Source organism: Schistocerca serialis, chromosome 9, assembly GCF_023864345.2.
Source record: "Schistocerca serialis cubense isolate TAMUIC-IGC-003099 chromosome 9, iqSchSeri2.2, whole genome shotgun sequence".
NCBI classification, from domain to species: domain Eukaryota; kingdom Metazoa; phylum Arthropoda; class Insecta; order Orthoptera; family Acrididae; genus Schistocerca; species Schistocerca serialis.
The window spans coordinates 493,947,821-493,973,510 of NC_064646.1; the positions used below are offsets into that span (position 1 = coordinate 493,947,821).

At 40.2% G+C, this 25,690-nt stretch overlaps 1 protein-coding gene and 1 pseudogene across 1 annotated transcript in view; both read right to left on the reverse strand.

Moving 5' to 3' along the window:
* Nucleotides 1-23,104: 23,104 nt before the first annotated feature.
* LOC126420085 (5S ribosomal RNA) lies at nt 23,105-23,222 on the reverse strand (annotated as a pseudogene).
* Nucleotides 23,223-23,632: 410 nt separating this feature from the next.
* The window catches only part of LOC126419734 (UNC93-like protein), a 265,867-nt gene continuing 263,809 nt past the window's right edge, over nt 23,633-25,690 (reverse strand). Inside the window, exon 11 of the mRNA XM_050086912.1 lies at nt 23,633-24,977. Coding sequence (XP_049942869.1) covers nt 24,766-24,977 — 212 coding nt within the window. The 3' untranslated portion in view covers nt 23,633-24,765. The remainder of the gene's footprint in view (nt 24,978-25,690) is intronic.

The following is a 25,690-nucleotide window of genomic DNA, read 5'->3' on the forward strand; positions in this document are numbered from 1 at the left end:
AACCAGGCTTTTTTTCCTTTGTTCTGTGAACCATGCGAATGGCTCTGGAGACAAAATTTGATGTCTAGAAAACGTTGTAGTGTCTTTGGTGATAAATGTATGACCATAGGGGTACAAATGTTGTCAGCCTTGGGAGCAATGATAAATATTTGCATCATTGCCAGTAGAACTTTCCTCATAGTGGCATTGAATGAAATTGCTTGAGGCTGCAGCGGATGGACATCACTGTTGTGGGCCGACCATGAGGATCCGATGGAGGTCCATAACATCCCACCATTCTGCTGATTTAGAATGATATTAATACCTTCAGCTGCTAGTGGGCATTGATATGTATCAATAGGGACAGGTGAAAATGTGTGCCCCTGCTGGGACTCGAACCCGGGATCTCCTGCTTACATGGCAGACGCTCTATCCATCTGAGCCACCGAGGGCACAGAGGACATGTCTGAAAGAACAGACACCATATCCATATGAGTATACAGTTCTGGCAACACCGGCCATAACCTTCTTCTTCGGTGCAGATGCACACATATTTCCCGAACTCTTATGGAACTTGGTAAGAATGTCTTCCACGAGTAGTGAGTGTGTTGGGGAGGGACACTACGAATGTAGTGTGTGGCCATACAAGGTGAGAATGTTTGTCTCGTGGGAGGCATGCGCGAGACAGTCCCTACAGTCGCTTTATCCTCTGTGCCCTTGGTGGCTCAATGGATAGAGCATCTGCCATGTAAGCAGGAGATCCCGGGTTTGAGTCCTGGTCGGGGCGCACATTTTCACGTGTCCCCGTTGATATATATAAATGCCCGTTATCAGCTAAAGGTATTAATTTCATTCTAATTTTGTTCTAGACACCATGTCCATATAAGTAAATAATTCATCAAAAATTTAAATTTAAATTTAAAAAATTTAATATATTGTGGAATGTTTCTTTCTATTATAAGTATATAATTCTGATGATTGGTCCGCACTAGTGGCCAGCCCAGTTACTGCTCGCACTGAGGTTGACCCCTCACCCGTGGTTGAGTGGGAGGTCGCCTCAGGGCATGGCAGGCTGTGAAAGACTTCCTGGGGGGCCGAACATAAGGCCTCCCCAGTTAGTCAGACAGACAGGTTCCAGGCACTATCTGTGGATGACAATGGCCCTCAGTCAGATGCAGTTACTTGTCATATTTCAGTGAAAATCTCTCAGCCTGAAAGGTTTGGACAGTCACAGAGGGTAGGATTATTGGTAGCTGGGAGCTCCAGAATTAGGCATGTTATAACCCCTCTTAGGAACATGGCTGCCAAGGAAGGAAGAAAGCCAGTGTGCATTCTGTGTGCGTACCAGGTGGAGTCATTCCACATATGGCGTGCATACTGGGTGGAGTCATTCCAGATGTGAAATGGGTCCTTCTAGATGCCATGGAGAGCACAGGTGCAGCCCACTGCGGGTTGTGGCTCATATCAGTACCAATGGTGTGTGTTGCTTTGGATCTGAAGAGATTCTGTGTGGTTACGAGCAGCTGTCAGAAGTGCTAAAGGCTGCCGGTCTTGCTTGTGAGATGAAAGAAGAGTTCACCATTTGCAGCGTAGTCAAGAGGACCAATTGCGGACCACTTGTACAGAGCCAAGTGGACGGTCTGACTCAGAGACTCAGATGGTACTGCAACCATTTAACCTGCAGATTCCTTGACTTGTGGTGGGGTTTTCAGTTCTGCTATATAGGTCAAGGGTCCATTACATGCAAGAGGTGGCTACGCAGGTTTCGGGGGCTGTGTGACATGGACTGGGCAGTTTTTTTAGGTTACAGGGTTTCGGGGAAACACAGGAAGGGCTTCAGTTTCAGAGGGTGCAGGTTAAACATAGGAAGCATGTAGATCTAGGAACCATTGATATAGCAGCTGTAAATTGCCATAGCCGTGTTGGGAAAGTACCATAGTTCCATGCACTAATAGATAGCACTGATGCTCAAATTGTTATAGGCACTGAAAGCTGGCTAAAGCATGAGATAAATTCAGCCAAAGTTTTTTCGAAGAACCTGATGATGTTCAGAAAGGATAGGCTAAACGTAGTTGACAGTGGCGTGTTTGTTGCTGTTAGAAGTAGTTTATTTTATAGTGGAATTGATGTAGATAGTTCCTGTGAGTGAGTATTGGTAGAGGACATTCTTGGGAACCAGAATAAAATAATACACTCCTGGAAATGGAAAAAAGAACACACTGACACCGGTGTGTCAGACCCACCATACTTTCTCCGAACACTGCGAGAGGGCTGTACAAGCAATGACCACACGCACGGCACAGCAGACACACCAAGAACCGTGGTGTTGGCCGTCGAATGGCACTAGCTGCGCAGCATTTGTGCACCGCCGCCGTCAGTGTCAGCCAGTTTGCCGTGGCATACGGAGCTCCATCGCAGTCTTTAACACTGGTAGCATGCCGCGACAGCGTGGACGTGAACCGTATGTGCAGTTGACGGACTTTGAGCAAGGGCGTATAGTGGGCATGCGGGAGGCCGGGTGGACGTACCGCCGAATTGCTCAACACGTGGGGCGTGAGGTCTCCACAGTACATCGATGTTGTCGCCAGTGGTCGGCGGAAGGTGCACGTGCCCGTCGATCTGGGACCGGACCGCAGCGACGCACGGATGCACGCCAAGACCGTAGGATCCTATGCAGTGCCGTAGGGGACCGCACCGCCACTTCCCAGCAAATTAGGGACACTGTTGCTCCTGGGGTATCAGCGAGGACCATTCGCAACCGTCTCCATGAAGCTGGGCTACGGTCCCGCACACCGTTAGGCCGTCTTCCGCTCACGCCCCAACATCGTGCAGCGCGCCTCCAGTAGTGTCGCGACAGGCGTGAATGGAAGGACGAATGGAGACGTGTCATCTTCAGCGATGAGAGTCGCTTCTGCCTTGGTGCCAATGATGGTCGTATGCGTGTTTGGCGCCGTGCAGGTGAGCGCCACAATCAGGACTGCATACGACCGAGGCACACAATGCCAACACCCGGCATCATGGTGTGGGGAGCGATCTCCTACACTGGCCGTACACCACTGGTGATCGTCGAGGGGACACTGAATAGTGCACGGTACATCCAAACCGTCATCGAACCCATCGTTCTACCATTCCTAGACCGCAAGGGAACTTGCTGTTCCAACAGGACAATGCATGTCCGTATGTATCCCGTGCCACCCAACGTGCTCTAGAAGGTGTAAGTCAACTACCCTGGCCAGCAAGATCTCCGGATCTGTCCCCCATTGAGCATGTTTGGGACTCACGCGGTCTGCACGTCCAGCACGAACGCTGGTCCAACTGAGGCGCCAGGTGGAAATGGCATGGCAAGCCGTTCCACAGGACTACATCCAGCATCTCTACGATCGTCTCCATGGGAGAATAGCAGCCTGCATTGCTGCAAAATGTGTATATACACTGTACTAGTGCCGACATTGTGCATGCTCTGTTGCCTGTGTCTATGTGCCTGTGGTTCTGTCAGTGTGATCATGTGATGTATCTGACCCCAGGAATGTGTCAATAAAGTTTCCCCTTCCTGGGACAATGAATTCACGGTGTTCTTATTTCAATTTCCAGGAGTGTAGTCAGATCCTTTTACTGACCTCCCAACTTAGGTGGTAGAATTGCTGGAAGATTCAAAGAAAACTTTAATCTATTTTCAAACTCATACCCAACTCATACCATTATATCTGGTGCTGACTTCCATTTACCCTCAGCATGTTGGTGAAAGTACATGTTTTAATCCAGAGGTATGCATAAAACATCATCCAAAATTGTGCTAAATGTATTCTCTGAAAACTATTTCACACAATTAGTTCATGACCCTACTTGAAGAGTAAACAGTTGTGAAAACACAGTTGACCTAGTACCAACAAATAATACTAACTTAATAATGAGCATCAAACCAGATACAGGGATTAGTGAACACAGGGTTGTCATAGTGAGACTGAACGCCCTAATCCCCCCCCACACATACACACACACAAAAAAAATTCCTGGATCCCTTCCTGAGAGGCAATTTCCACTCCTTCCAAATTAACAATGTAACAATGTAAATGTAGACTAGATTTTGCTTGATTTCAAAGGAACAGTATCAACAGAAAATGAGAGATTTATACCAAATAAATTAACAAATGACAGAGCTGATCCCCCATGGTACACAAAACAGGTAAGAACTCTGTTGCAGAAACAATAAAAAAAGTATGCCAAATTCATATGATTGCATGAGTCCCAAAATTGGCAGTCTTTTACCGAAGCTCAAAGTTTAGTGCAGACTTGATTCTGAGATGCTTATAATAGTTTCAACAATGAAACTTTGTCCTAAAACCTGTCGGAAAATCCAATGACATTCTGGTCATATGTAAAGTATGCTAGTGGCAAAATACAATCAATGCCTTCCCTGCATGGTAGCAGCGGAAATACTATCAATGACAGCGCTGCTAAAGCGGAATTACTAAACACAGCATTCCAGAATTCCTTCACCAAAGATGACAAAATAAATGTTTCAGAATTCGAAACAAGAACAGCTGTCAGCATGAGCAACTTAGAAGAAGATATCCTCGGAGTAGTGAAGCAACTTAAATCACTCAATAAAAGCAAGTCTTGCAGTCCAAACTGCATATCAGTTATAGTGATGTAGTAGCTACATACTTCACAATCATATAGAGCAGCTCACTTGATGAAAAATCAGTACCCAAAGACTGGAAAGTTGGACAGGTCGCACTAGCATTCTGGAATGGCAATAGCAGTAATCCACTAACTTACAGGCCTATATCATTAGCATCAATATGGAGCAGGATTTTGGAACATACCGGGTGATCAAAAAGTCAGTATAAATTTGAAAATGGAATAAATCATGGATGTAGATAGAGAGGTACAAATTGACACACATGCTCGGAATGATATGGGGTTTTATTAGAACCAAAAAAATACAAAAGTTCAAAAAATGTCCAACAAATGGCTCTTCATCTGATCAGAATAGCAATAATTAGCATAACAAAGTAAGACAAAGCAAAGATGATGTTCTTTACAGGAAATGCTCAATATGTCCACCATCATTCCTCAACAATTGCTGTAGTCGATGAATAATGTTGTGAACAGCACTGTAAAGCATGTCCGGAGTTGTGGTGAGGCATTGGTGTCGTATGTTGTCTTTCAGCATCCCTAGAGATGTCAGTCAATCATGATACACTTGTGACTTCAGGTAACCTCAAAGCCAGTAATCGCACAGACTGAGGTCTGGGGACCTGGGAGGCCAAGCATGACGAAAGTGGCACCTGAGCACATGATCATCACCAAACGACGCGCGCAAGAGATCTTTCATGCATCTAGCAATATGGGGTGGAGTGCCATCCTGCATAAACATCGTACGTTCCAGCAGGTGTTTATCAGCCAGGCTGGGGATGATGTGATTCTGCAACATATCGGCACCTCTCACCCGTCACGGTAGCAATTATAAAACCAGAATCACGCATTTCCTTGAAGAAAAAAGGCCCGATAACGGTAGATGTGGTAAATCCAACCCATACCGTGACTTTCTCATCGTGTAATGGAGTTTCCACAACAGTTCTAGGATTTTCGGTAGCCCAAATTCTATAGTTGTGTGCGTTGACAGATCCTCGGAGCGTGAAATGAGCTTTGTCAGTCCACAACACGTTACTCAACCAATCGTCATCTTCCGCCATCTTTTGAAATGCCCACGCCGCAAATGCCCTCCGCATCACTAAATCGCCAGTTAACAGTTCATGATTCCGATGGATTTTGTACGGATAGCATCGAAGGGTACGCCTAAGTGCCAACCAAACAGTAGTGTATGGAATGCCAGTGGGACATGCGACTGCCCAAGCGCTGACTTCCCCGTGCATAGACAAACCCACTACAGTCTCCATTTCTTCCTGAACTGTCTCAGCAGCATTATGCCTTGTGCTTGGTCGGACACTACGGGGTCTATCGTCTAAACAACCCGTGGCTTCGAACTTCAAAATCATTCTTGCCACAGCTGCATTTGTCAACAGACCTTAACCCATTCGAATCCCCTTCCTGTGGTGATAGGATCGTAATGCACATTCCCCATTCTGATAATACAGCTTCACTAAAAGCGCCTTTACAGGTAACGTCAACATGCTGTGACTGCTGGCGCATCTGATTCTCTCTCTCATTACAGCTCCTTTTATAAACGATTGTCATGTGCAGTCACTGACGTTTTGCTGTCCAGCACCATCTGTCGGACATTCTGTGAACTTTGTTTCTTTTTTGTTCTAATAAAACCCCATGTCATTCCAACCATGTGTGTCAATTTTTACCTCTCTATCTACGTTATTCCGTGGTTAAGTTTTCAAATTTATACTGGCTTTTTGATCACCCGGTATATATAGTGTTTGAACAGTATGAATTACCTTGAAGAGAATGGTCTATCGACACATGTCAGCATCGTTCTTGTGAAACACAACTCTTTACTTGTACACAGTTTGAGTGCTATCAACGGAGGACCTCAAACTGACTCCATATTCCTAGATTTCCAGAAGGCTTTTGATACTGTACCTCGCAAGCAGCTTGTAATCAGATTGTGTGCTTATGGAATATCATCTCATTTATGTGACTGCATTCAAAATTTCCTGTCGGAGAGGTCACAGTTCGTGTAACTGACACAAAGTAAAACAGAAATACAGAAGTGATTTCTGTTGTTCCCCAAGGTAGTGTTATAAGCCTCCATTGTTCCTTATCTATATATGCGATTTAAGAGACAATCTGAACAGGGTAAGTGTAGAAGGCAGTCATTTGTCATCTACTAAAACCATCAGAAGATTAAAACCAATTGCAAAACGATTTAGTTAAGCTATCTGTATGGTGCAAAAATTGGAAATTGACCCTAAATATTGAAAAGTATGAGGTCATCCACTTCTGGTACATGATAAATCAACCAAATCTAAAGGCCATAAATTCAACTAAATACCTTTGAATTACAATTATAAACAACTTAAAATTGGAAAGAACACACAGAAAATGTTGTGGGGAAGGTGAACTAAAGACTGGGTTTTATTGGCAGCACACTTAGAAGATGCAACAGATCTACTAAAGAAACAGCCTACACTATGCTTGTATGTCCTCTTTTGAAGTATTGCTGTGCTACATGGAATTATATATAATAGCTCTGCTGGCAAAAATTCAGTATACATAGGTACCTGTGCTGGGCCTCTGCTTATAGCTACCCTGGTTGTCACAACTTGTCAACAATATAGCAGTTCTCCAGGAATAAGCTGAGTAAGATATATTTATTTAAAGTGCACCTATGTCAACTAATCTTTTGCTTGTCTGTCTAGATTCTTACAGCAACAGATCTCTTTGGCCACCTTTCACCCATTTATCATTAGCAACGAGGACATAACATTTGGCTCCTCAGAACGTAACAGTCGCTGGCTAGTATCATGCATGCACACACAATCGTGTTACAACATAAGAAGTTCAGTAGTTGTTACATTCTTCCTATTTCTTAAATGTTTCTGCACTGTTTCTCTTTAACTATTTTAAAATTTTTGTTTCTATAGTATATAAATGTGGACATCTATAAAAAGAAGATCTAACTGATAGTATATAAAAGCTTATTTTAACATTAATACATCATGCACCCTGATGCCAACTGGATTTAAATGCCATGCCACTCATTCAGTACAGGTTCATTCATATCTACAGTTCAATGACTGGAACTTAGAGTCCTCTAATGAAATGCACAATAAGTGTGATCTAACAGATCATGTGGTGCCCAGTATTCATCCATTCATGTTAAAAATGTGGAGACATGATTCAAGCCTAACTCCCTGATTAGATTATCTCAGTACAACATAGTCCAAGAAGGGTGGCACTGCCCCATTCATCCATGAAACTGCAGCAGTTCAATAATTATTGGCTCTACAAATTCAGTAACTAAAACTCCAGTGCACATCAACACACACAAAGTTACCTGGTGCGTCATTGACAGTCATATAACTTTACTGCCCACCAAGAGCAGTCAAATCAAATGATGTATGGCAGGACATTTTTGCACAGTACTAGCAAACCTTATGCTCATGCTAAACCTTGGGGCTCCCAGCAACAGATCAAGCTCATTCAACATTCACTAATTAGGGGTCTGAAACATTGTATAGCTTGAATGAGATTTTCACTCTGCAGGAGAGTGTGCGCTGATATGAAACTTCCTGGCAGATTAAAACTGTCTGCCAGACCGAGATTCGAACTTGGGACCTGAAGAGCTTCTGTGAAGTATAGAAGGTAGGAGATGAGGTACTGGCAGAATTGAAGCTGTGAGGATGGGTCATGAGTCATGTTTGGGTACCTTAGATGGTAGATCACTTGCCCCCATGTTCGAGTCTCGGTCCGGCACACAGTTTTAATCTGCCAGGAAGTTTCATTGTATAGTTTAATTGGCTTTCGCCCATTATGGTACCTTCACCCTAGGGAAGAAGCTCAGTGCTGATATATCCATCTATTCTCCATGTTTTACTCTGATCGTGAGACCTGGAGATCTTGTAAGACGCTAAGGGATCAGATCATTATCATATTATGACCACTTGACAATAAACTTGCCTTCTCTTCTCCAGATAGCAGAACCAGATAAATGGAACTGGGATAAAGCTGACTGGGAAAGTTATTTGACGCAAGTAAAAGATGAAATGAACAATTTCCCTCCTAAACTGGATTTATGGCAAATGACTAGTTCATGGAAATATTGGAAACCAGCAGTTTCTGCAATGATTCCATGGAAAATTGTTTACCACAGCCTACAGTATTGTGTAATTCAGAATGCTCTCTTGCTATTGTTTTAATGAGATCTGCCTTACAAACGCTGAGCGGCACACCACACTGGAAGTGTATCTACAATACAAGTAAGATGCAATATCAAGCAATTCTTGAAAACAATGCAAAGTGATTCGTGGCTGTCTTTCTGTGCACAATGACAAGCTGTGCTAACATGACAAGAACTTAAGAGATTCAGAAACATAAGATATGTTCACAAAATGGGAGATGCAGTCACGGGTTGGATAAGAGACTTTTGGACAAAATCGTCCCACCTTCTTTTAATCTACATCTACATCCACCTCTATGTGGCTACTACAAAAATCACACTTAAGAGCCAGGCAGAGGGTTCATCGAGCGACTTTCACAATAATTCTCTGTTATTTCTGTTATTCCACTCTCAAACAGTGCACGGAAAAAAAAGAACACCTATATCTTTCCATGTGAGCTCTGATTTCCCTTATTTTATTATGATTATCACTTCTCTAAACTTTGGAGGACATTTTAAAATGGGCACAATCCTTCTAAGTTTCTCAGTCCATGGGCCATCAATTAGAATTCTGAGGCTAAATGGTGGCCATTGGATCAAACGTATCTTCAGCAGGGATACAGTCACCTTCAGTCCACAGCTCGCCTCTTAGTGGTGTATAACAAAGAACACATTCCACTCAAAGGACAATTCGCTATCATGGCAACATACAAAAATGTTGACCAACACCTCACCTTCCTTGTGGTTCACAACATAGATATGAAGACTCTATTCAGCCTTGAAGAAGAAGAAGAATAAGATCAGGCTGTGGTAGCAGTGCTGCCCCTGCCGACACAGTCCCCTTTCAGTACCCTATGTGGTCAGAGAGTTGCCTCTGCTACCAGCACTACCGGGAGGGGATCTTTGGGCTGTACGCTCCTGTTCATGCTGACGGGGAGCTGGTAAAACCAGAGGTGCCATATGACACTTCTGAAGACATTGGCCTGGTTCAGAGCAGTCACTCCACATCTACTGTTGTGAAGAATCGGCACAAGGAGCAGACACTGTGGCTGAGTTGACAGTGCACATTGGCTGCACAAGTGCCCCCCCCCCCCCCCCCCCCCCAGCACCACCTGTTACAATGCAATCTACATATGCAATCACCGACTGCTGTCATTCATCATACTGTTTGCCATGATAGCTATAATTGTATCGTACCTGTTTTTCTACCTGGCTACACCATACATTGTATCAATTGTGAACTATTGTCCTGTTTCATCATTAAGTATACTTGTTCTGGTGGTGTTGTCTCTTGTTTCTTTTGCTTTAAATACAGGTCTCTTGACCAAACATTTGTTGCAGCCACTCTATCCGATTCTAAAAATAAAGACAATGATTTTTTTGTCATTTAAGAATCTGTTTTGTTATTAAACAGTATTTGTATGTTGTGAATTACATTTTCAAACCTAGATTCCCAGCTTTTGTTCACACTTTCCATGCACCACACTAAAAGTTATCATATCTTCATTAAGTTCTTTAGTTCCTTGATTTCTCAAATTACTTTCTTTCCACATTTTTTCAAGTTTCATTTCTTTAACACATTGACTGTGACAAAGTCGTCAGCAGCCACAGCAGAGTAGTGCACCATATGCTGTGTGCTTGCTGGTGGCCACAGCAGCCTGACTCTATAGCCTGGCCTGGTCTGGGCTCGTGGTGACACATCCATCACTATGTGTGTAGCAGTCAGTGTGTTAAATCAGGGCAGAATTTAATCCTCTTGCAGTTTCTACACTCATCAATCACCATAATTTTCCACCCCATTGTACTTCACATAGTGCCTGACTAACAGGTATACCCTATAGCTAAGGTGCCTGATAGGAGAAGCATAGTGTGGATAAGGAAGAGGCTGGGACTGGTAGAGGGAGGGGGAATACGTTGCAGGAAGAGTTCTCATATGCGCAGTTCAAGAAAGCTGGTGTTGATAGAAAGGATCCAGATGGCAAAGGCTGTGAAGCAGTCATTGAAATGAAACATATTGTGTTGGGCAGCATGTTCAGCAACTGAGTGGTCCGGCTCTCTCTTGGCCATAGTTTGTCAATGGCCATTCATTTGGATAGACATCGTGTTGCCCACATAGAAAGCAACATCGTGGTTGCAGCTTGGTTTGCAGATCACATTACTGCTTTCTTAGGTAGCCCTGCCTTGATGGAGTAGGAGATGTCTGTGACTGGACCGGAGTAGGTGGCAGTGGGAGGACGTATGGGACAGGTACTGCATCTACGTCTATTGCGAGGATATGAGGTGTGGGGTTGGGAGTGTGACTGGAGTAGCGTACATTTGTTGGGTGGCAGAACACCATTGTGGGATGGGTGGGTAGGATATTCCTCATTTCAGGGCATTGTAAGAGGTAATCGAAACCCTGGTGAAGAATGTGATTCAGTTGTTCCAGTCCTGGGTGGTACTGAGTCATGATGGAAATGCTCCTTCACAGCTGGAATATAGATACATGGGAGGCAATAGGTGACTGGAGAGACAAGGCACTGGAGATTTGTTTGTGTACAAAGTTTTGAGGATAAATTCAGTCTGCGAATGCCTCAGTGTGAGGAGTGTTCATCACTACAGATGTGGTGTCCACAGGTGGCTGGGCTGTATGTAAGGGACTCCTTGGTGTAGAATGGGTAGCAGCAGGAAAAAAATGGAGGTATAATAAGTGGTTGGTAGGTTTGATATGGACAAAGGTCAGAGGTACTGATATAGCCACCCTTGAGGTCGAAGTCAACATCAAGGAAGCGGGCATGTTGGGTTGAGGAGGACTAAGTAAAGCAAACAGGGATGAAGGTGTGAGGTTCTGGAGGAATATGGACAGTGTGTCCTCACCCTCATTCTTAGTCCAGATTATGAAGACATCATGAATGAATTTGAACCTGGTCACAGGTTTGGGATTCTGGGCATTTAGGAAAGATACCTCTAAATGGCACATGAATAGGTTGGCATAGGATGGTGCCATGCAGGAATCCATTGCTGTACCACAGATTTGTTTGTAGGTGATGTCTTCAGAGGTGCAGTAATTGTGGCCAAGGATATAGCTGGTCATCATGACAAGATAGGAAGCTGTAGGTTTGTAGTCAGTCAGGCATTGGGAAAGATAGTATTAAATAGTGGCAAGCCCATGAGCATGAGGCACTGTGCAGTGAAGGAACAGGAACTGTGGAGAGTCATTGGAGGAACTTGTTGGTGTCATTTTTCTTACTCTGTTGTAAGTCCATTTTTGTCGTCTTCAGAAAGTTTAACTTGTATGATAACTAACAAAGAAAAATACAAGATGACAAAAATGATTACAAACAAATTAATGTTTGTAGAATGTATGAGTAAATAAGCCATCATACCTCTGAAGACAGAACTGTACTAAAGCATACCAGCACAAAAATAGGAAAAGAAACTAGGTAAACATCTTTCCTGGATATCTTTTATAAAGGAAAGATGAATGGATGCAAATAAAGAAGACATACATTTTGAAAATCCAGTGATCAGGGAAATCTGTATTCGATTCATCATCTTGTAATTTACAACATCCAACTTTTCAATGCTTCTGAGTCATTTGTTACAACAATCTGGGATAACTATGATTCTTCTATTACGGATCATTTGTTAAATGGATCTGGGATGCCTGAATTTTTCCTAATCTTCATGCAGTAAGTTTGCTGTCCACAAAATACTATTTAATAACAAAACAGATTCTTAAATGACAACAAAATTATTGTCTTTATTTTTAGAATCTGATAGAGTGGCTGCAACAAATGCTTGGTCGAGAGACCTGTGTTTACAGTAAATGAACACACATTTAATACACCATAGAAACATATTGTCAGAGATACCAGTTGCTGTATGTTGTAGGTAAACATTATCTGAAATTTGACAATCCACATATTTTATATTCATTCTATCAAATAACAATAGTTGGCTGAGTGTGCCTGTATGGAAATGTTTCAGGACACAATAAAGCTTTTATTGTCACAAACAGTACACCTGTAACTAACAAATTCTCCTAAGCTCCAGTGGATAATTGTTAATTGAAAGTACACATGAAGCTGAGAAGCTTTGGCTGTAAGACACAGTAATTTAGAGATTGTTTGCATGCTTTTACACAACATAAAAGCAAATCTATATCAGTTCAACAGATTTTACTTTTCTGTCATTGCTTGGTTAAAAGAAAGTAGTTGGAAGAATGATGTCAACATACAGTAGGTGAAAGAAAATTGGTCTATTAGTACAGAAGACATGTACTTATGAGGGCAGTGAATTGTATAAATCTTTGCCTTGATTGATCATTATAGCTTACCTACTTATTCCACATGAGAAATATATTTGAGGGGATTTATTGCACCTAATTTTACTGAAATTTTAACACAAGAAGAAGTAAAATCTCTGTAGTAAATTTCACTGCCGGTGTGTTGCTTTCAGTGACAGAATGATTGCAGCATTTATTCGAATATACAGGGAGTCCCAGAAATGTTGTGACAGATTTCAAGGGGTTGTAGAGGGGTGTTTCGAGGAACAAATCAAGATAGGAATTTGTGTCCAGAAATGTCATCCAATGGTGCTACAGAGTATCAAAGCTACAGGGACAAGTGCCTGCCACTAGACCACCCCTTGAGCAGCAAACATGATTTTGTACACCAACAGGCTATAGACAGAACGTCTTGCAATGTTCAGTGGTCAGGACTCATTGCAACGATTGCAAGTGGAGAAGATGGAGCTAACTGGTGTATAGAAATGCCTTGTTGTGATGCTCTGTTGCCTTGATAGATGACGGTTTTGGATATGGGCCTCCATCTGTGTTTATTTGTCTCCTGTAACCCTCTAAAATCTCCAATGTTTTTTTTTTTTTATGTACAGGAGGAAAAAAAACTGCAGATGGAAATGCGTGTCTGAAACCATTATCCACTGAGGCAACAGAGGATCGTATTCACAGGAGACAAGAACTATCTGTGCAGCAGCTAACTCCATCTTCTCCACTCGTGATCGTGGCCATGAGTCATGACCACTGAATAAAGAACAACATTGCGAGATGCTCTGCCTATGGTCTGCCAGTGTACAAAATCATGTTTTCTGCTGAAGGAGTGGCCTTGGCTTCACATGCGGCGGTCACCTGCCCGCAGTATAGTGTTCGCAGTGTGTGGCGGCCATGAACCCTGTGGTTCTTGTACAACTGAAGTCAGGCTTATAATTGTCTCAAACTGATTATGTTTTTGAACCAATAAAACTATTTACAACTAAAGCTGTTGATTATCTGATTTTACAGTGAAGCTCAGTTGCAGATTTCCTTCGTACTAAATCTTATACAGAAGGTGAGTTAAGTAGAGGCAATATAAAATGCAGACTAGCAATAGCAAGAAAAGCACTTGTGAAAGAGAGAAATTTATCGACACTGATTATAAATTAAAGTTTTTGAAAGTCCTTTCTGAAGGTGTGTACCTTTGTGCAAAAGTAAAACAAATGTAATAAACAGTTCAGAAAAGAAGAGAATATAAGTTTCTGGTGTAACAGAAGAATGCTGGAGATTAGATGGGAAGTTGAATAACTAATGAAGTACTGAATCAAAAAGAAATGGCACAACTCAACCAAAAGAAGCGACCAATTGATAGGAAATTTGTATGTAATTTTTTAAAAAATGATCATTGACGTAACTGTACATAGTTCTGTGGATCAATGCCTTAAGATGTTGAGATGATTTTCTTTGCCTTACAATCATCTTTATATGTGCATTATCATCTTTGGGAATCAGTAATGTACTTGAATATGGGCTTACAACCTGAAACCTAGGTTGCACAGTAACATTAATAATAAAATTGTGAAACAAGGCAAAAAACAGTGTTTGTTTAGTTAATTTACAATGTTTCATCAAGAACCCACAGTTGATTCAATTAAAATGATTAATTATTGCTACTTGTTTTTGTATCATTGCAATGCAGCCTGTAATAGTTAACTCATTTATTGTTCTTTTTGACTCAATCTATATCACTGACAATCTCCTTAGTGAGAGGTTGTATAGAATACACTGCAAGTTCTGTTGTTGGAGTGAAGGAACTTGCCTTGCCATGTCACTGTATCAAAATTGGTTTATTATGGTGCATTTCTCTCTCAAATAAGCTACTGATTTTGTCACAGGGACTCCAGTCCTCCAACTTACAATTTGTATGACATCATTAACTACACTGTTTTTGGCTTCTCAGTAGTGTTGTCTCCATGTGTCTCATTGTCACTGAGCTGAGTACTGGTGATCTTAAAAAATGAATTAATTATGTGACAAGCAATGCCGTGTTTCTCACTGTGTGGTTCACCAGTTTAGTTCCCAGAATTTCACATACCAGAAATCAGTTGAAATTTTTTGACATTGACATTTAGTGAGAAATTAAATGCCCTTTATAAAATATTTTGAAAACCTCTGAATTCTACGAAATTAACTTCCAGCATTTAAACATTCTTAGTAGATTTCTATTTCTTGGTGGATTTTTAGCGTATTTCTCCTTGAAAAATTATTGTGTACCCTCATACTGAACCTTCCTACACTATATTTCTCCTGGTATTTTTGATTATCATCATTATTCCAGCCATTGCTAGTATCTTTGAACAATATTTCGTACATACATCACTTATAAAAGTAATAACTGTGAGTATGGTATTTCATTGCTAACATTTGTTGTGTTCACTTCATAGTATCCTACTCCGCAGCTCCTGGTCTAGTGGCTAGCATCGCTGGCTCTTAATCGTGGAGTCCCAGATTCGATTCCCAGCTGAGTTGGAGATTTTCTCTGCTCTGGGGACTGGCTATTTGTGTTGTCCTCATCATTTAATCATCATCATCATTCATGACAGTGGCTAGATTGGATTGTGAAAAAATTGGACTGTGTAAAAATATACTGTCATAGATTATGTAAAACAACAAAAGCCTGAGGTTCATTGGAGATTATATGTGTCTGTAAAATATTATTCTGAAATATGCACAGATTTTGAACAGCCTTGTTTAGGTTACCACTTCCAAGTCTAACTCTTCTGGTATCTTCTGTCAGGCATCTCATGCAAGATTTAGGTGAAGAAGCTGTCTGTTCTTACAAAACTGTATCCATGTACTGTATATGTCTAATTATTTGAATTTTTGCTTATATTATGTTATTCTATTTGGTTTATCTAAAGAAGGCAAAATCAATTACATCTCTGCTCTTTATCCACTGTGAATCCCCACTTTAAACAGCCATTGCAGTTTATTTGTGAAACTTGGTTTCAGGATTTGGACATTGTTTGAGGCATCATTTGTAGCTAATTATACGCATGGCCTAAATTTGAGAAGTTACATGTCTTCAGTAAAGTAAATCCTGATGCTAAAAGCTTGCATTGTGTGATCAGCTATTAAAGTTCATTCTCCTTGGAAAAATGACAATCAGTAACAATTCATTATCTCTTCACAAATATTTGTTTCTGTTGTTATTAAGCTCAGTTCTGGGTGCTTTGCTCTTACAAATTTCTCTCTTTGTATTGACCTGCAAATGGAATTGCTTGCATGCTTTCACCCAGTACCAATCTCTGGCATAAAATTTGAGGGGCAAGGCAAATAAGGCTTGAAAAGTATTTGTCACACAGAAGCATCTGGTGAGAATATTATGTAAAACCAAGAACGGAATATGAAATAGAAGCTTGTCCAGGGACCTTGAGATTCTTACACTGGCATGCCTATATATTTCTTACATAATGATATTTGTGGTTAATAATAAGAATGAAATAAAATTAACTATGGAATTAACAGCCACAATACTCGCTAGTAAAGAAAACTTTTGTATATAGACTGTGCAACCCTTTGCAGGGCTCATAATGGAGTGTTTTGATGCGCTGCAAAATTGTTGGTAGACATCAGAAGGGGACTGGAAATCCCAAGCTATCCAAAAACAAAGTACAGGAGTACCTCATTAGTAATTCTTTCTATAATTTTTCAGAATTTTGCGACTAGTAGATGTAAAATCCACTGTAACCCTGATATCCATTCTATGTGCAGTCTGTCTTTTCCAGCAGCCGTATGTAGATAGATGACAAAGTGTTTCTCAAGTTACTTAAATGCTTAGCATAATGAAGTAGATTAAAATGGCAATAATTAACAATGTAAGTATGTTAGCCATAATGTTTTGTTAGTACATTTTACAGAAGTGCTTCCAGTGGCTGATTTCCCCTGTTAGTTTATAACTTGAGTCATTCAACATCCCTGAGGTCTCTCATTTACAATTAATTAATTAATGTCTTTTTTGAATAGTAACAAATTTTGTTCCAGGAATTTTCTCATTCAATAGGCAAATGTAAATTTATATTGGGATCAGATTCACAGAAGTTTTTTTTATATGATTACCAGTTTCAGTATGACACAGCCCATTTTCAAATAAAATTCAGCAAAACAGTACCAATACATCAAAAGTGTCAAGCTGAAAATGGCAGTCAAATAAAAAATCCACAGTGGTACTGATGGAGGTTATGTGAATCAAATTACCTGTGATCATCATCCCCAAGGTTTTTTGTGGAACTGCAGATTCATTCATATATTTGGTTAACCATCTAATAGGAAAGCTTTCAGGAACACTAATGCTACAGAAAACAAGAATAAAATTCAAATTACAGTATGATTATTTGCGTACAGTGTCTTCTTGGTATATCTTGTCCTGTTCTTGCAAAATCTCCCATAATATTTCTAGTGTTATTGTTACTTTTCTTTCATATAATGTTTCATCATTTCTATGTTAGTCTGACTGACTGGTAATATTTATCGTCAACATGTAAATAGCACAATAATCAGTAATTTTCACATGAGGATGTTATTACGTATAAGCATTGTTATCTGTAAACAAGGTACCAATGACCTGTGCTCTCAGGCCTTTTTTTAAGAGGATGCTTCACCAACGTAGCACACTTCCAATGAGCTGTTCACTGTATTGAGATCTACGGCCTATGACTTTACTTTGCTTTTTGTATTTGTAGAGGTTTTCTTTTCATTATTTCTCCAGTAACATTACACTATCCTGTATTCATTGTGCTGAGTCTCTGAAATATGTTTTGATTTTGAAGTGTTACTTAATATGTAATATTTTACTTCCTTTCATTGATGTTAAGGACAGTGTCAACACACTCCATATATTTTGTTGAATTTTACTGGAAAGATGTTGACTTATACCAGTCACAATAAGCAGCCATAAATTTCTACTTATTTCCATTAAATAAAAAAAAAGTAGAACTCTGTCATTCATTTGTTTAGGAAATGTTCTACCTCAAAATGTCTTGTCATCATTTTGGAAATGCCTGCACACAATGGTTTCTTCTTTTGAGTAAAGATGGAGGAGTCATAGGGTTCCGTGTCAGGATAATCCAAAGCATCTACTAATGTGTCCTAAGTACAGTGAGTCATGGTATTTATCATCAAGAAATACTGCCATGGACATCTTCCTGTCTTACAATTTTTTATAGTATGCTCCTGTGATGGTTTGCCCCCTTACAAGCATAATGTGGTAGCGTCACATTGTGGCAGCCCCAAAAAAACACTCCACACAACCTCTTCTGACAGCAGTTACGTCTTTGCCTTTAATGATGGTGGTGAATTTTCATGTTTCCACTGCGTGCTTTGCATCTTTTTCTCATGGTCATAACTATATATCTGTCACTTGTCTGTGATAACTGGACAGATATTGTTAAAACAGTTTGATAGCTGGCGGTGGAGACACGTTTATAGTCGTTTATAGCATATATAATGAGGTTAGTACAGATTTCAAATGTGAAATATTTTGGGTCAAGGTAAGTGTTAAAGCTGGATCAAACATGCTCATCAGAGGCTTTTACAGACCCTGCCTCAGGAACAGTAGTTGTGGAACATTTGAGGGGAGTGTTGGAGAATGTTTTGTGTCCATTTTCTGGTAGCATTATAATATTAAGTGGCCATTTCAACTTAACAGTTATAGACTGGGAGATTCAAGTGTCTAATGAAGGTAATGAGGAAAGGGATTCTTGTGAAATTCTTCTAAATGCCTTATCTGAAAATTATCTTCAGCAACCAAGAAGAGAACCAACCCTTGGAAATAACATATTAAATCTGGTCAACAAAAGGCTTGAACTTTTTGATCCAGTTAGCACAGAACACAGGATCAATGATTATGAGGCAATTACAGCTTCACTAAATACTACTGTAATTAGGAATATAGAGAAAGGTAGGAAGTTATTTCTGCATGGCAACAGTGAAAGAAATAGATTGCAGATTATCTTGAGTGCTCCGCATGAAAATTTCATTTCCAGTGCTGAGAATGTTGAGCATCAATGGAAAAAGCTCAAGATTGTTGTACAATACATTTTAGACAGGAATGCACTGAGAAACAATGTGAGGGATGGAAAAGACCCTCCATGATTTAACAGCTCTGTTAGAAAGCTACTACAAAAGTAAAGAGTGTTTCATGAAATTTTAAACAAAGTTAAAAGCCTCATAGACAAACAAAAACTGAATGAAGCCAAAGCTACTGTAAGAAGAGCCATTTATGAAGCATTCAGTGCATTCTATTTATCAACTTGACAGAAAGTGGTAAGAAGTTTTGGTCTTACGTTAAATCAGTAAACAAATTGAAGCTGTCTGTCCAGACTCTCTGTGGCTGTAACAAAATTGAGATAGAGATGACACAGAGAAGACCAACATACTAAATCTCTATCTACATAACTGATTCACTGAGGAATATCATACTGCAGTTCCTCCCTTAAATCACCACATGAATGTCAGAATGACAGATACTGAGATAAGTGATCATAGGGGAAAAAAAAAGCAACTGAAATTGCTCAGTAAAGGACCACTAGATCTGGTAGGATAACAATATGATTTTATTTAGAGCAAGGAAAAGAACTTGCTGCCCTTGTAGCAGCAGTGAACTGTCACTGGAGGAGTGAAGCATTCCTAGTGAGTGGAAGAAATTGTAGGTCATTCCAGTTTTGTAGATCGGTCATAAAACAGACACACAAGTACCTCTGACGTCGATCTGTTGTATAATTTTGGGATGTGTTTTGTGCATGCATATTATGACATTTCTGGGGTCAAAAAATCTGCTGTATAGGAATCAATGGGGGTTCTGAGAACAGTGGTCATGTGAAATCCAGCTCACTCTCTTTGTCATTGAGACACAAAAAGTAATATATACTGGTGCCCACTTTGATGTATCCTTCCTTGGCTTCTGGAAAGTGTTTGATACTGTTTCACACCACTGCCTAATGAACTAAATATGAGCATACAGAATACCAAATCAGCTGTGTGATTTGATTAAATTTGTTTCTAGCAAACAGAACACAGCACCCTTTCTCAATGGAGAGAAATCTTCAGACGTAAAGGAAACTCCATGCATAGCCCAGGGGAGTGTTATAGGACTATACTTTTCACAATACATACAAATCACTTAGTGGATAATGTTGGAAGCTCCACAAGTCTTTTTGTGCACTGTGCTATTGGATGCAACACTAGAAAATTGTTGAGAAATGCAGGAAGATGTGGAGAGGATTGACACTTGGTGCAGGGATTGATAATTGACCCTCAATATAAAGAAATGTACTGTGTTGCACATAAATAGGCAGAAAGACCCATTGTTGTATGTTTGTACAATTGGACAACAATCACTGGAAGCAGTCACATCCACAAAATATCTAGAAGTATGCATATGGAGCAATTTAAATGGGAACAAACACACGTAACTAATTGCAGGTAAGGCAGATGCCAGACTTACATTCATTGGAAGAATCCTCAGGAAAAGTAGTCCTCCATACAGGAAGTCGCATACAAAACCATATTGGTCATCACTCTGGGATCTTTATCGAACAAAATTGGAAGCAGAAATAGAGCAGATCCAAAGAAAAGCAGCATGTTTTGTTACAGATTTATTTAGTAGGTGTGAAAGTGTCTCAGAGACGCACAGCCAACTTCAGTGCCAGTCACTGCAAGAGCTGTTTTTCATCATGATGCGATTTATTGTTAAAAGTCTGAGAGCACACATTCCTCGGCGAGTCAACCAAACTATTTCTTCTCACTGGTATATCTTGCAAAAAGACCACAAAGTTAAAATTAGAGAGATTCAAGCTCACATGGAGGCTTAGTAACAGTTTTTCTTCCTGTGAACCTTTGGTGACTGGAACAGGAAAGGTGAGAAGTGGTAGTGGGACATCAGGTACTTTTCACCACACACTGTAAAGTGACCTGTGGAACGTAGATGTAGATGTAAAAAGAAGTCACCTGGATTGGCCTGATACAGGTGTGACATTTGTGCTACCGGCTCAGTTCAGTGGGTGTGAGTAGTCTCGGTACCCAGCAGATGGCAACCTTTGTCACATTCAAAATATTGTACGAGGTGTTGAAAACTGATGACAAATTTGTACTCCTTAACTGTCACCTCCACTGCAATACTCTGGTCTTTGAAAACTGAGGCATCGACTTCTCTCGTAATTCCTGGTTTTTCATAGAAAGTCAGTCTTCCACGTCATTCTTTGTCATTCATACTTGTTTCAGCATACTGAGAGTTTCTGTACCACCAAACCATGACTTTGAGCAAGTCAACATACTCCCATCCAAATTACCACTTGATATTTCACCATTTTGTTCTGCCTGCTCTAGAGGCACACTGCAGTACTGTGACTTGGGAACTTTGTGTGTACCGGGGCTGCAAACATATACCTGCAAACAAACAAAGAATTAATTTTGTAACTTTATTTTTTGAAGTGTCTATTAAAACTTTGTGACTGTCTTTCATATTCATTCCAAGTTTCTGTGTCTCATTTTGCTAGAAATTGTAAATAGCTGTGTTAGTTTGCAAAAACAGTTTCCCATAAGAAAAGCATTTGAAAGCAGTGAGCTTGCTTGAATTGCAGCCTGATTACACGATCAATAAAAATTCGTGTAAATATTTTGTTTAGAATCATTTGGGTGCAATCCCTACTGTATGTGACATGATGGAATGAAGAATAACATGTCCGTTGCATGCATGCATGACTATTCCAATCTCCTGAGGAATTCACCCCACTTAGTGTCCCCACAATCAATCAACCAAAACTGGTACCACTCAAAAAATGCATTGCTCTTCACAGTGGAGATAGAAAAGCATTCCCACTGATGTTTGTAATTTAATCCTAGTGCATAATTTCTCTTACAAGGTAATTCTCCAGAGAAATGAATATGTAGGTAACAATTTATAGCCTTGTACTTCACTTAATGTTATTGGTGATGGGGTAGTCAGTACTCAAGAAGCTCTTTACTAACTTTAACATTAAATTGTCATAGCTAATAGAAGAATTTTTGCCTTCTTCAATTTGATATTTTATTTCCAACACTGCTGGAATGTACCTGATCATGTTTGATTGTCTGCATGGTTTGTCCATAGCAAAGCCACTGGTGATGTCAAAACTGAAGTAGACTTCTAATGTTTCATAAATCTCGTACATGCTTTGTGGTTGTGACTCCTTTATGTGACGTAAATAACAGGTATGTAATTTAAAAGTGTGAGTTTCATTCTCAAAGTTCCATTATTATAACAGTTTTGCAGCATAAGATACAATTGTACCCAGAGAGCAACATCTGAAAAATGTATTACATCCTTTCTTAGTTTGAAGGTGCAATAAGTGCCTGTTATGGCAGTATTAATTCCTACAGTTTTCATCCTCAGTTAATAATAGACAGTAGCTTCCTTACATTTTTTTGGGCATATAATGTGCTGTGTTTCCTGACTTCCAGAAAGCATTCAATACAGTTCAAAACTGTCATTTAAATAATGAAAAATAAGCTTATTGAATACCAGACCAGATTTGCGACTGCTTCAGGACTGTATAGAAGCTGGAATTCAGTACATTATTCTCAATGAGACAAAATCCTCAGATGTAGAAGTAATTTTGGGTGTATCTCAATGGAATGTTACAGAGCCATTACAGTTTACAATTTATGTATAAATGATCTAGTGGGTAACACTGAAAGATCAATGAGGCTCTTTGCGAGTGATGCTGTTGCCTATAGGAAGGCTCCAATGCCAGAAGACTGTGGCAAATTTAAGGAAGATTGTGAAGTGTTCTCTATCTGCTGATCCTGAATGTAAATAAATGTCATATGTTGCATATAAATAAAAGCACTCTGTCTTCAGGCCATGAGTGGCCTACCGGGACCATCCGACCACCGTGTCGTCTTCGGTGGAGGATGCGGATAGGAGGGGCATGGGGTCAGCACACCGCTCTCCTGGTTGTAGGTATTTTTGACTGAAGCTGCTACTATTTGGTCGAGTAGCTCCTCAATTGGCATCACGAGGCTGAGTGCACCCCGAAAAATGGCAACAGTGCATGGTGGCCCGGATGGTCACCCATCCAAGTGCCGACCATGCCCGACTGCACTTAACTTCGGTGATCTCACGGGAACCAGTGTATCCACTGCGGCAAGACCGTTGCCATATGTTGCATATAAACAAGTAAATGGTTCTATTACTGTTTTATTATATTATTGTCAATAATTTGGTGGAAACAGCAACATAAGTAAAAGTGACCTAAAGAGGTATGGCAACATAAAACTAACTACAGGAAAAGTAGATGCCTGACATGAAAGGAGTGGCTTTCAAAACACTTTTTCAGCTGATTATTGTGTATTGATCAGCCTGGGGCACTTACTGGGATGGAACAATAGATGAGATGTAGAAGATTCAACAAAGCGTCATGAATTTTGCCGCAACTTCATTGAATAAGTGTGATAGCATTACAGAGGCCAACTTCAACTAGCAGACTCAGCTAGAGGGACATTGTCTGTCACAGAGAGATTTAATGTAAAAAGAAAAAGAAAAAAACTCAAGGTCATACAGAGAATAGAACAGAGGAGGAGAGAAAAGACGGTGCTAGCATGAGTACACTCGACGCCACACTGTGTGGTTGCTTGCTGAGTGCAATGCAGACATCAGTTTCACCCAGCTTCTTCTGTTGAAATTGTGATGCATTTTTAAGCAAATAAATGATACATCACCAAGTTTTAAAATACCATTCATTCATTGTGCTCCGTACACCTTAAGCTCTCACAAGTTTTAGGCCTTGAGAAGACGTATGTGTCACAGAAAGATATCCATTGTTGGGAAAAAGTACTGCTAATTCGTTTTTAGTTTCACTAGTGTGATATTCTACTTAGGCACAGAGAGGAAATGGAACAACAAGGAAGAAAGAGATTACAACAAAATCCAACTTTTAGCTGCTTACAGGCATTGATAAATATCAACAGGGACAGTTGATATATATCTTCATACAAACAAGGAAGAAAAGTGAGAGAAGACAGAAATGTGGACACTACCTTTTTACAACCTTTGTTCTTTTTGCTTGAACTCTTCCTGCTGAATAGTTATTCAGCTGGCGATAGGGAAGAGTCTCAGCTATTGCTGGTTGTGCTTGCCAACACTTGTCACTGCATTGTTCTTTGAGTCAACTGATTGCATTACAGTACACAATTTTAAAACTTCCATTGTAAACTTGCAAGCCTCAGACAAACAATTAAAGAACAGAACAACAAATGTTATATATAAAAAAATTAATACATTGAGAGAAATTTTACAGTAACAACTTTAAATATAAATATTTTCTGACACACTTAAATACTTGTTTGGTAAGGCAATGGAACTTGTCAGTGTTGAAAATTTGAGTATGAGCAATTACTTAACATAGTAGATGTGAGTAAGAAATTTTTCTGCACAATTCATATTCCTTGTAAATAATACCACCATTATTATGTAACGCAACATGTTTTTTCTTTCTCACTTGATTAAAAATATTAAATTAATATTTTTCCAGGAATCACACTTTTTATAATAAACTTGTGGTATTGCAATACAGAAAAGTTTAACCAAAAATGGTGAAATAGGTCTTTGGAAAATACTCATATGAGAAGTTTCTGTTAGTTTTGAAAAACCAGATTTGTAGATGTCCTACAGTCAGAAACAATGAACCCGGGAGGGATGTCCTCACAGTCCTGTCATCTTGGCATCATGCTGGATTTCCAACCACGCATACGGAGGAACACCGAGCACGAGGGTAGCTGCCAGAATGTAGAGCTTCACTTGGACACACAACAGAGGGTGCAGCACAAAAGCAAGTGCGAGGCCGAGGCAGCGGAACATGTCCCAGCGGGCCAGCCACTCTGGCCAGGCGTCTCCCTGTGATGTCAGCCCCGACGCTGGAGAGAAAGAACAGTTTGCAAATTAAAAATAATAAAAGCACCACTACATCAACTGAAAAATAGTTGTACAATGTCTGTGTGGGTCAGATGGTTTTAGTGCTACCAATCAAAGTGAGAAGAGGTGCCTAAAATAGTGCAGACAGAATATTTATATGATGTATGTAGTAGTATGATAAAAAGCCATGTTTTGGTATCAGGGCAACCTACTCTGTTCGATGAAACTGTGGATTGTACACAGTACCACAGCTTGGCCCCAGCATGAAGGACACTTGCCTTGTTGCTGAATCCCCAGGCGTGTATTAAGAGGAACACTTAAGATAAGTAAAGCAGCTATAATGTACTGCTCTACCTGAGCAAAGCAGCTATCAGAAATTATTTCCATATTACAGTAACTCTGACTAGTATTTATGGTTATACTGTCTGAGCTGTTGGCACAGGAAGCAGAAGCCGCTGCATGACTGACTCAGTGCCCCCAGATTTCTATTTGTAGGGAGAATGTCTACATCTACATCTACATCTACTTCTAATTCTATATATAGGGTGTATCAAAAAGAATCATCCAGTTTGGCATGGCTATATTTCTGAAAGTAATAAACATATACTATGAATTTTGTTTTTTGATGAACAGGAAACTTAAAAAGTTTTTTCATGCCTTTTCATAGCTGTTCAATGTGCCCCCCTTGAGGTGCACAGCATATCTCAATGTGATA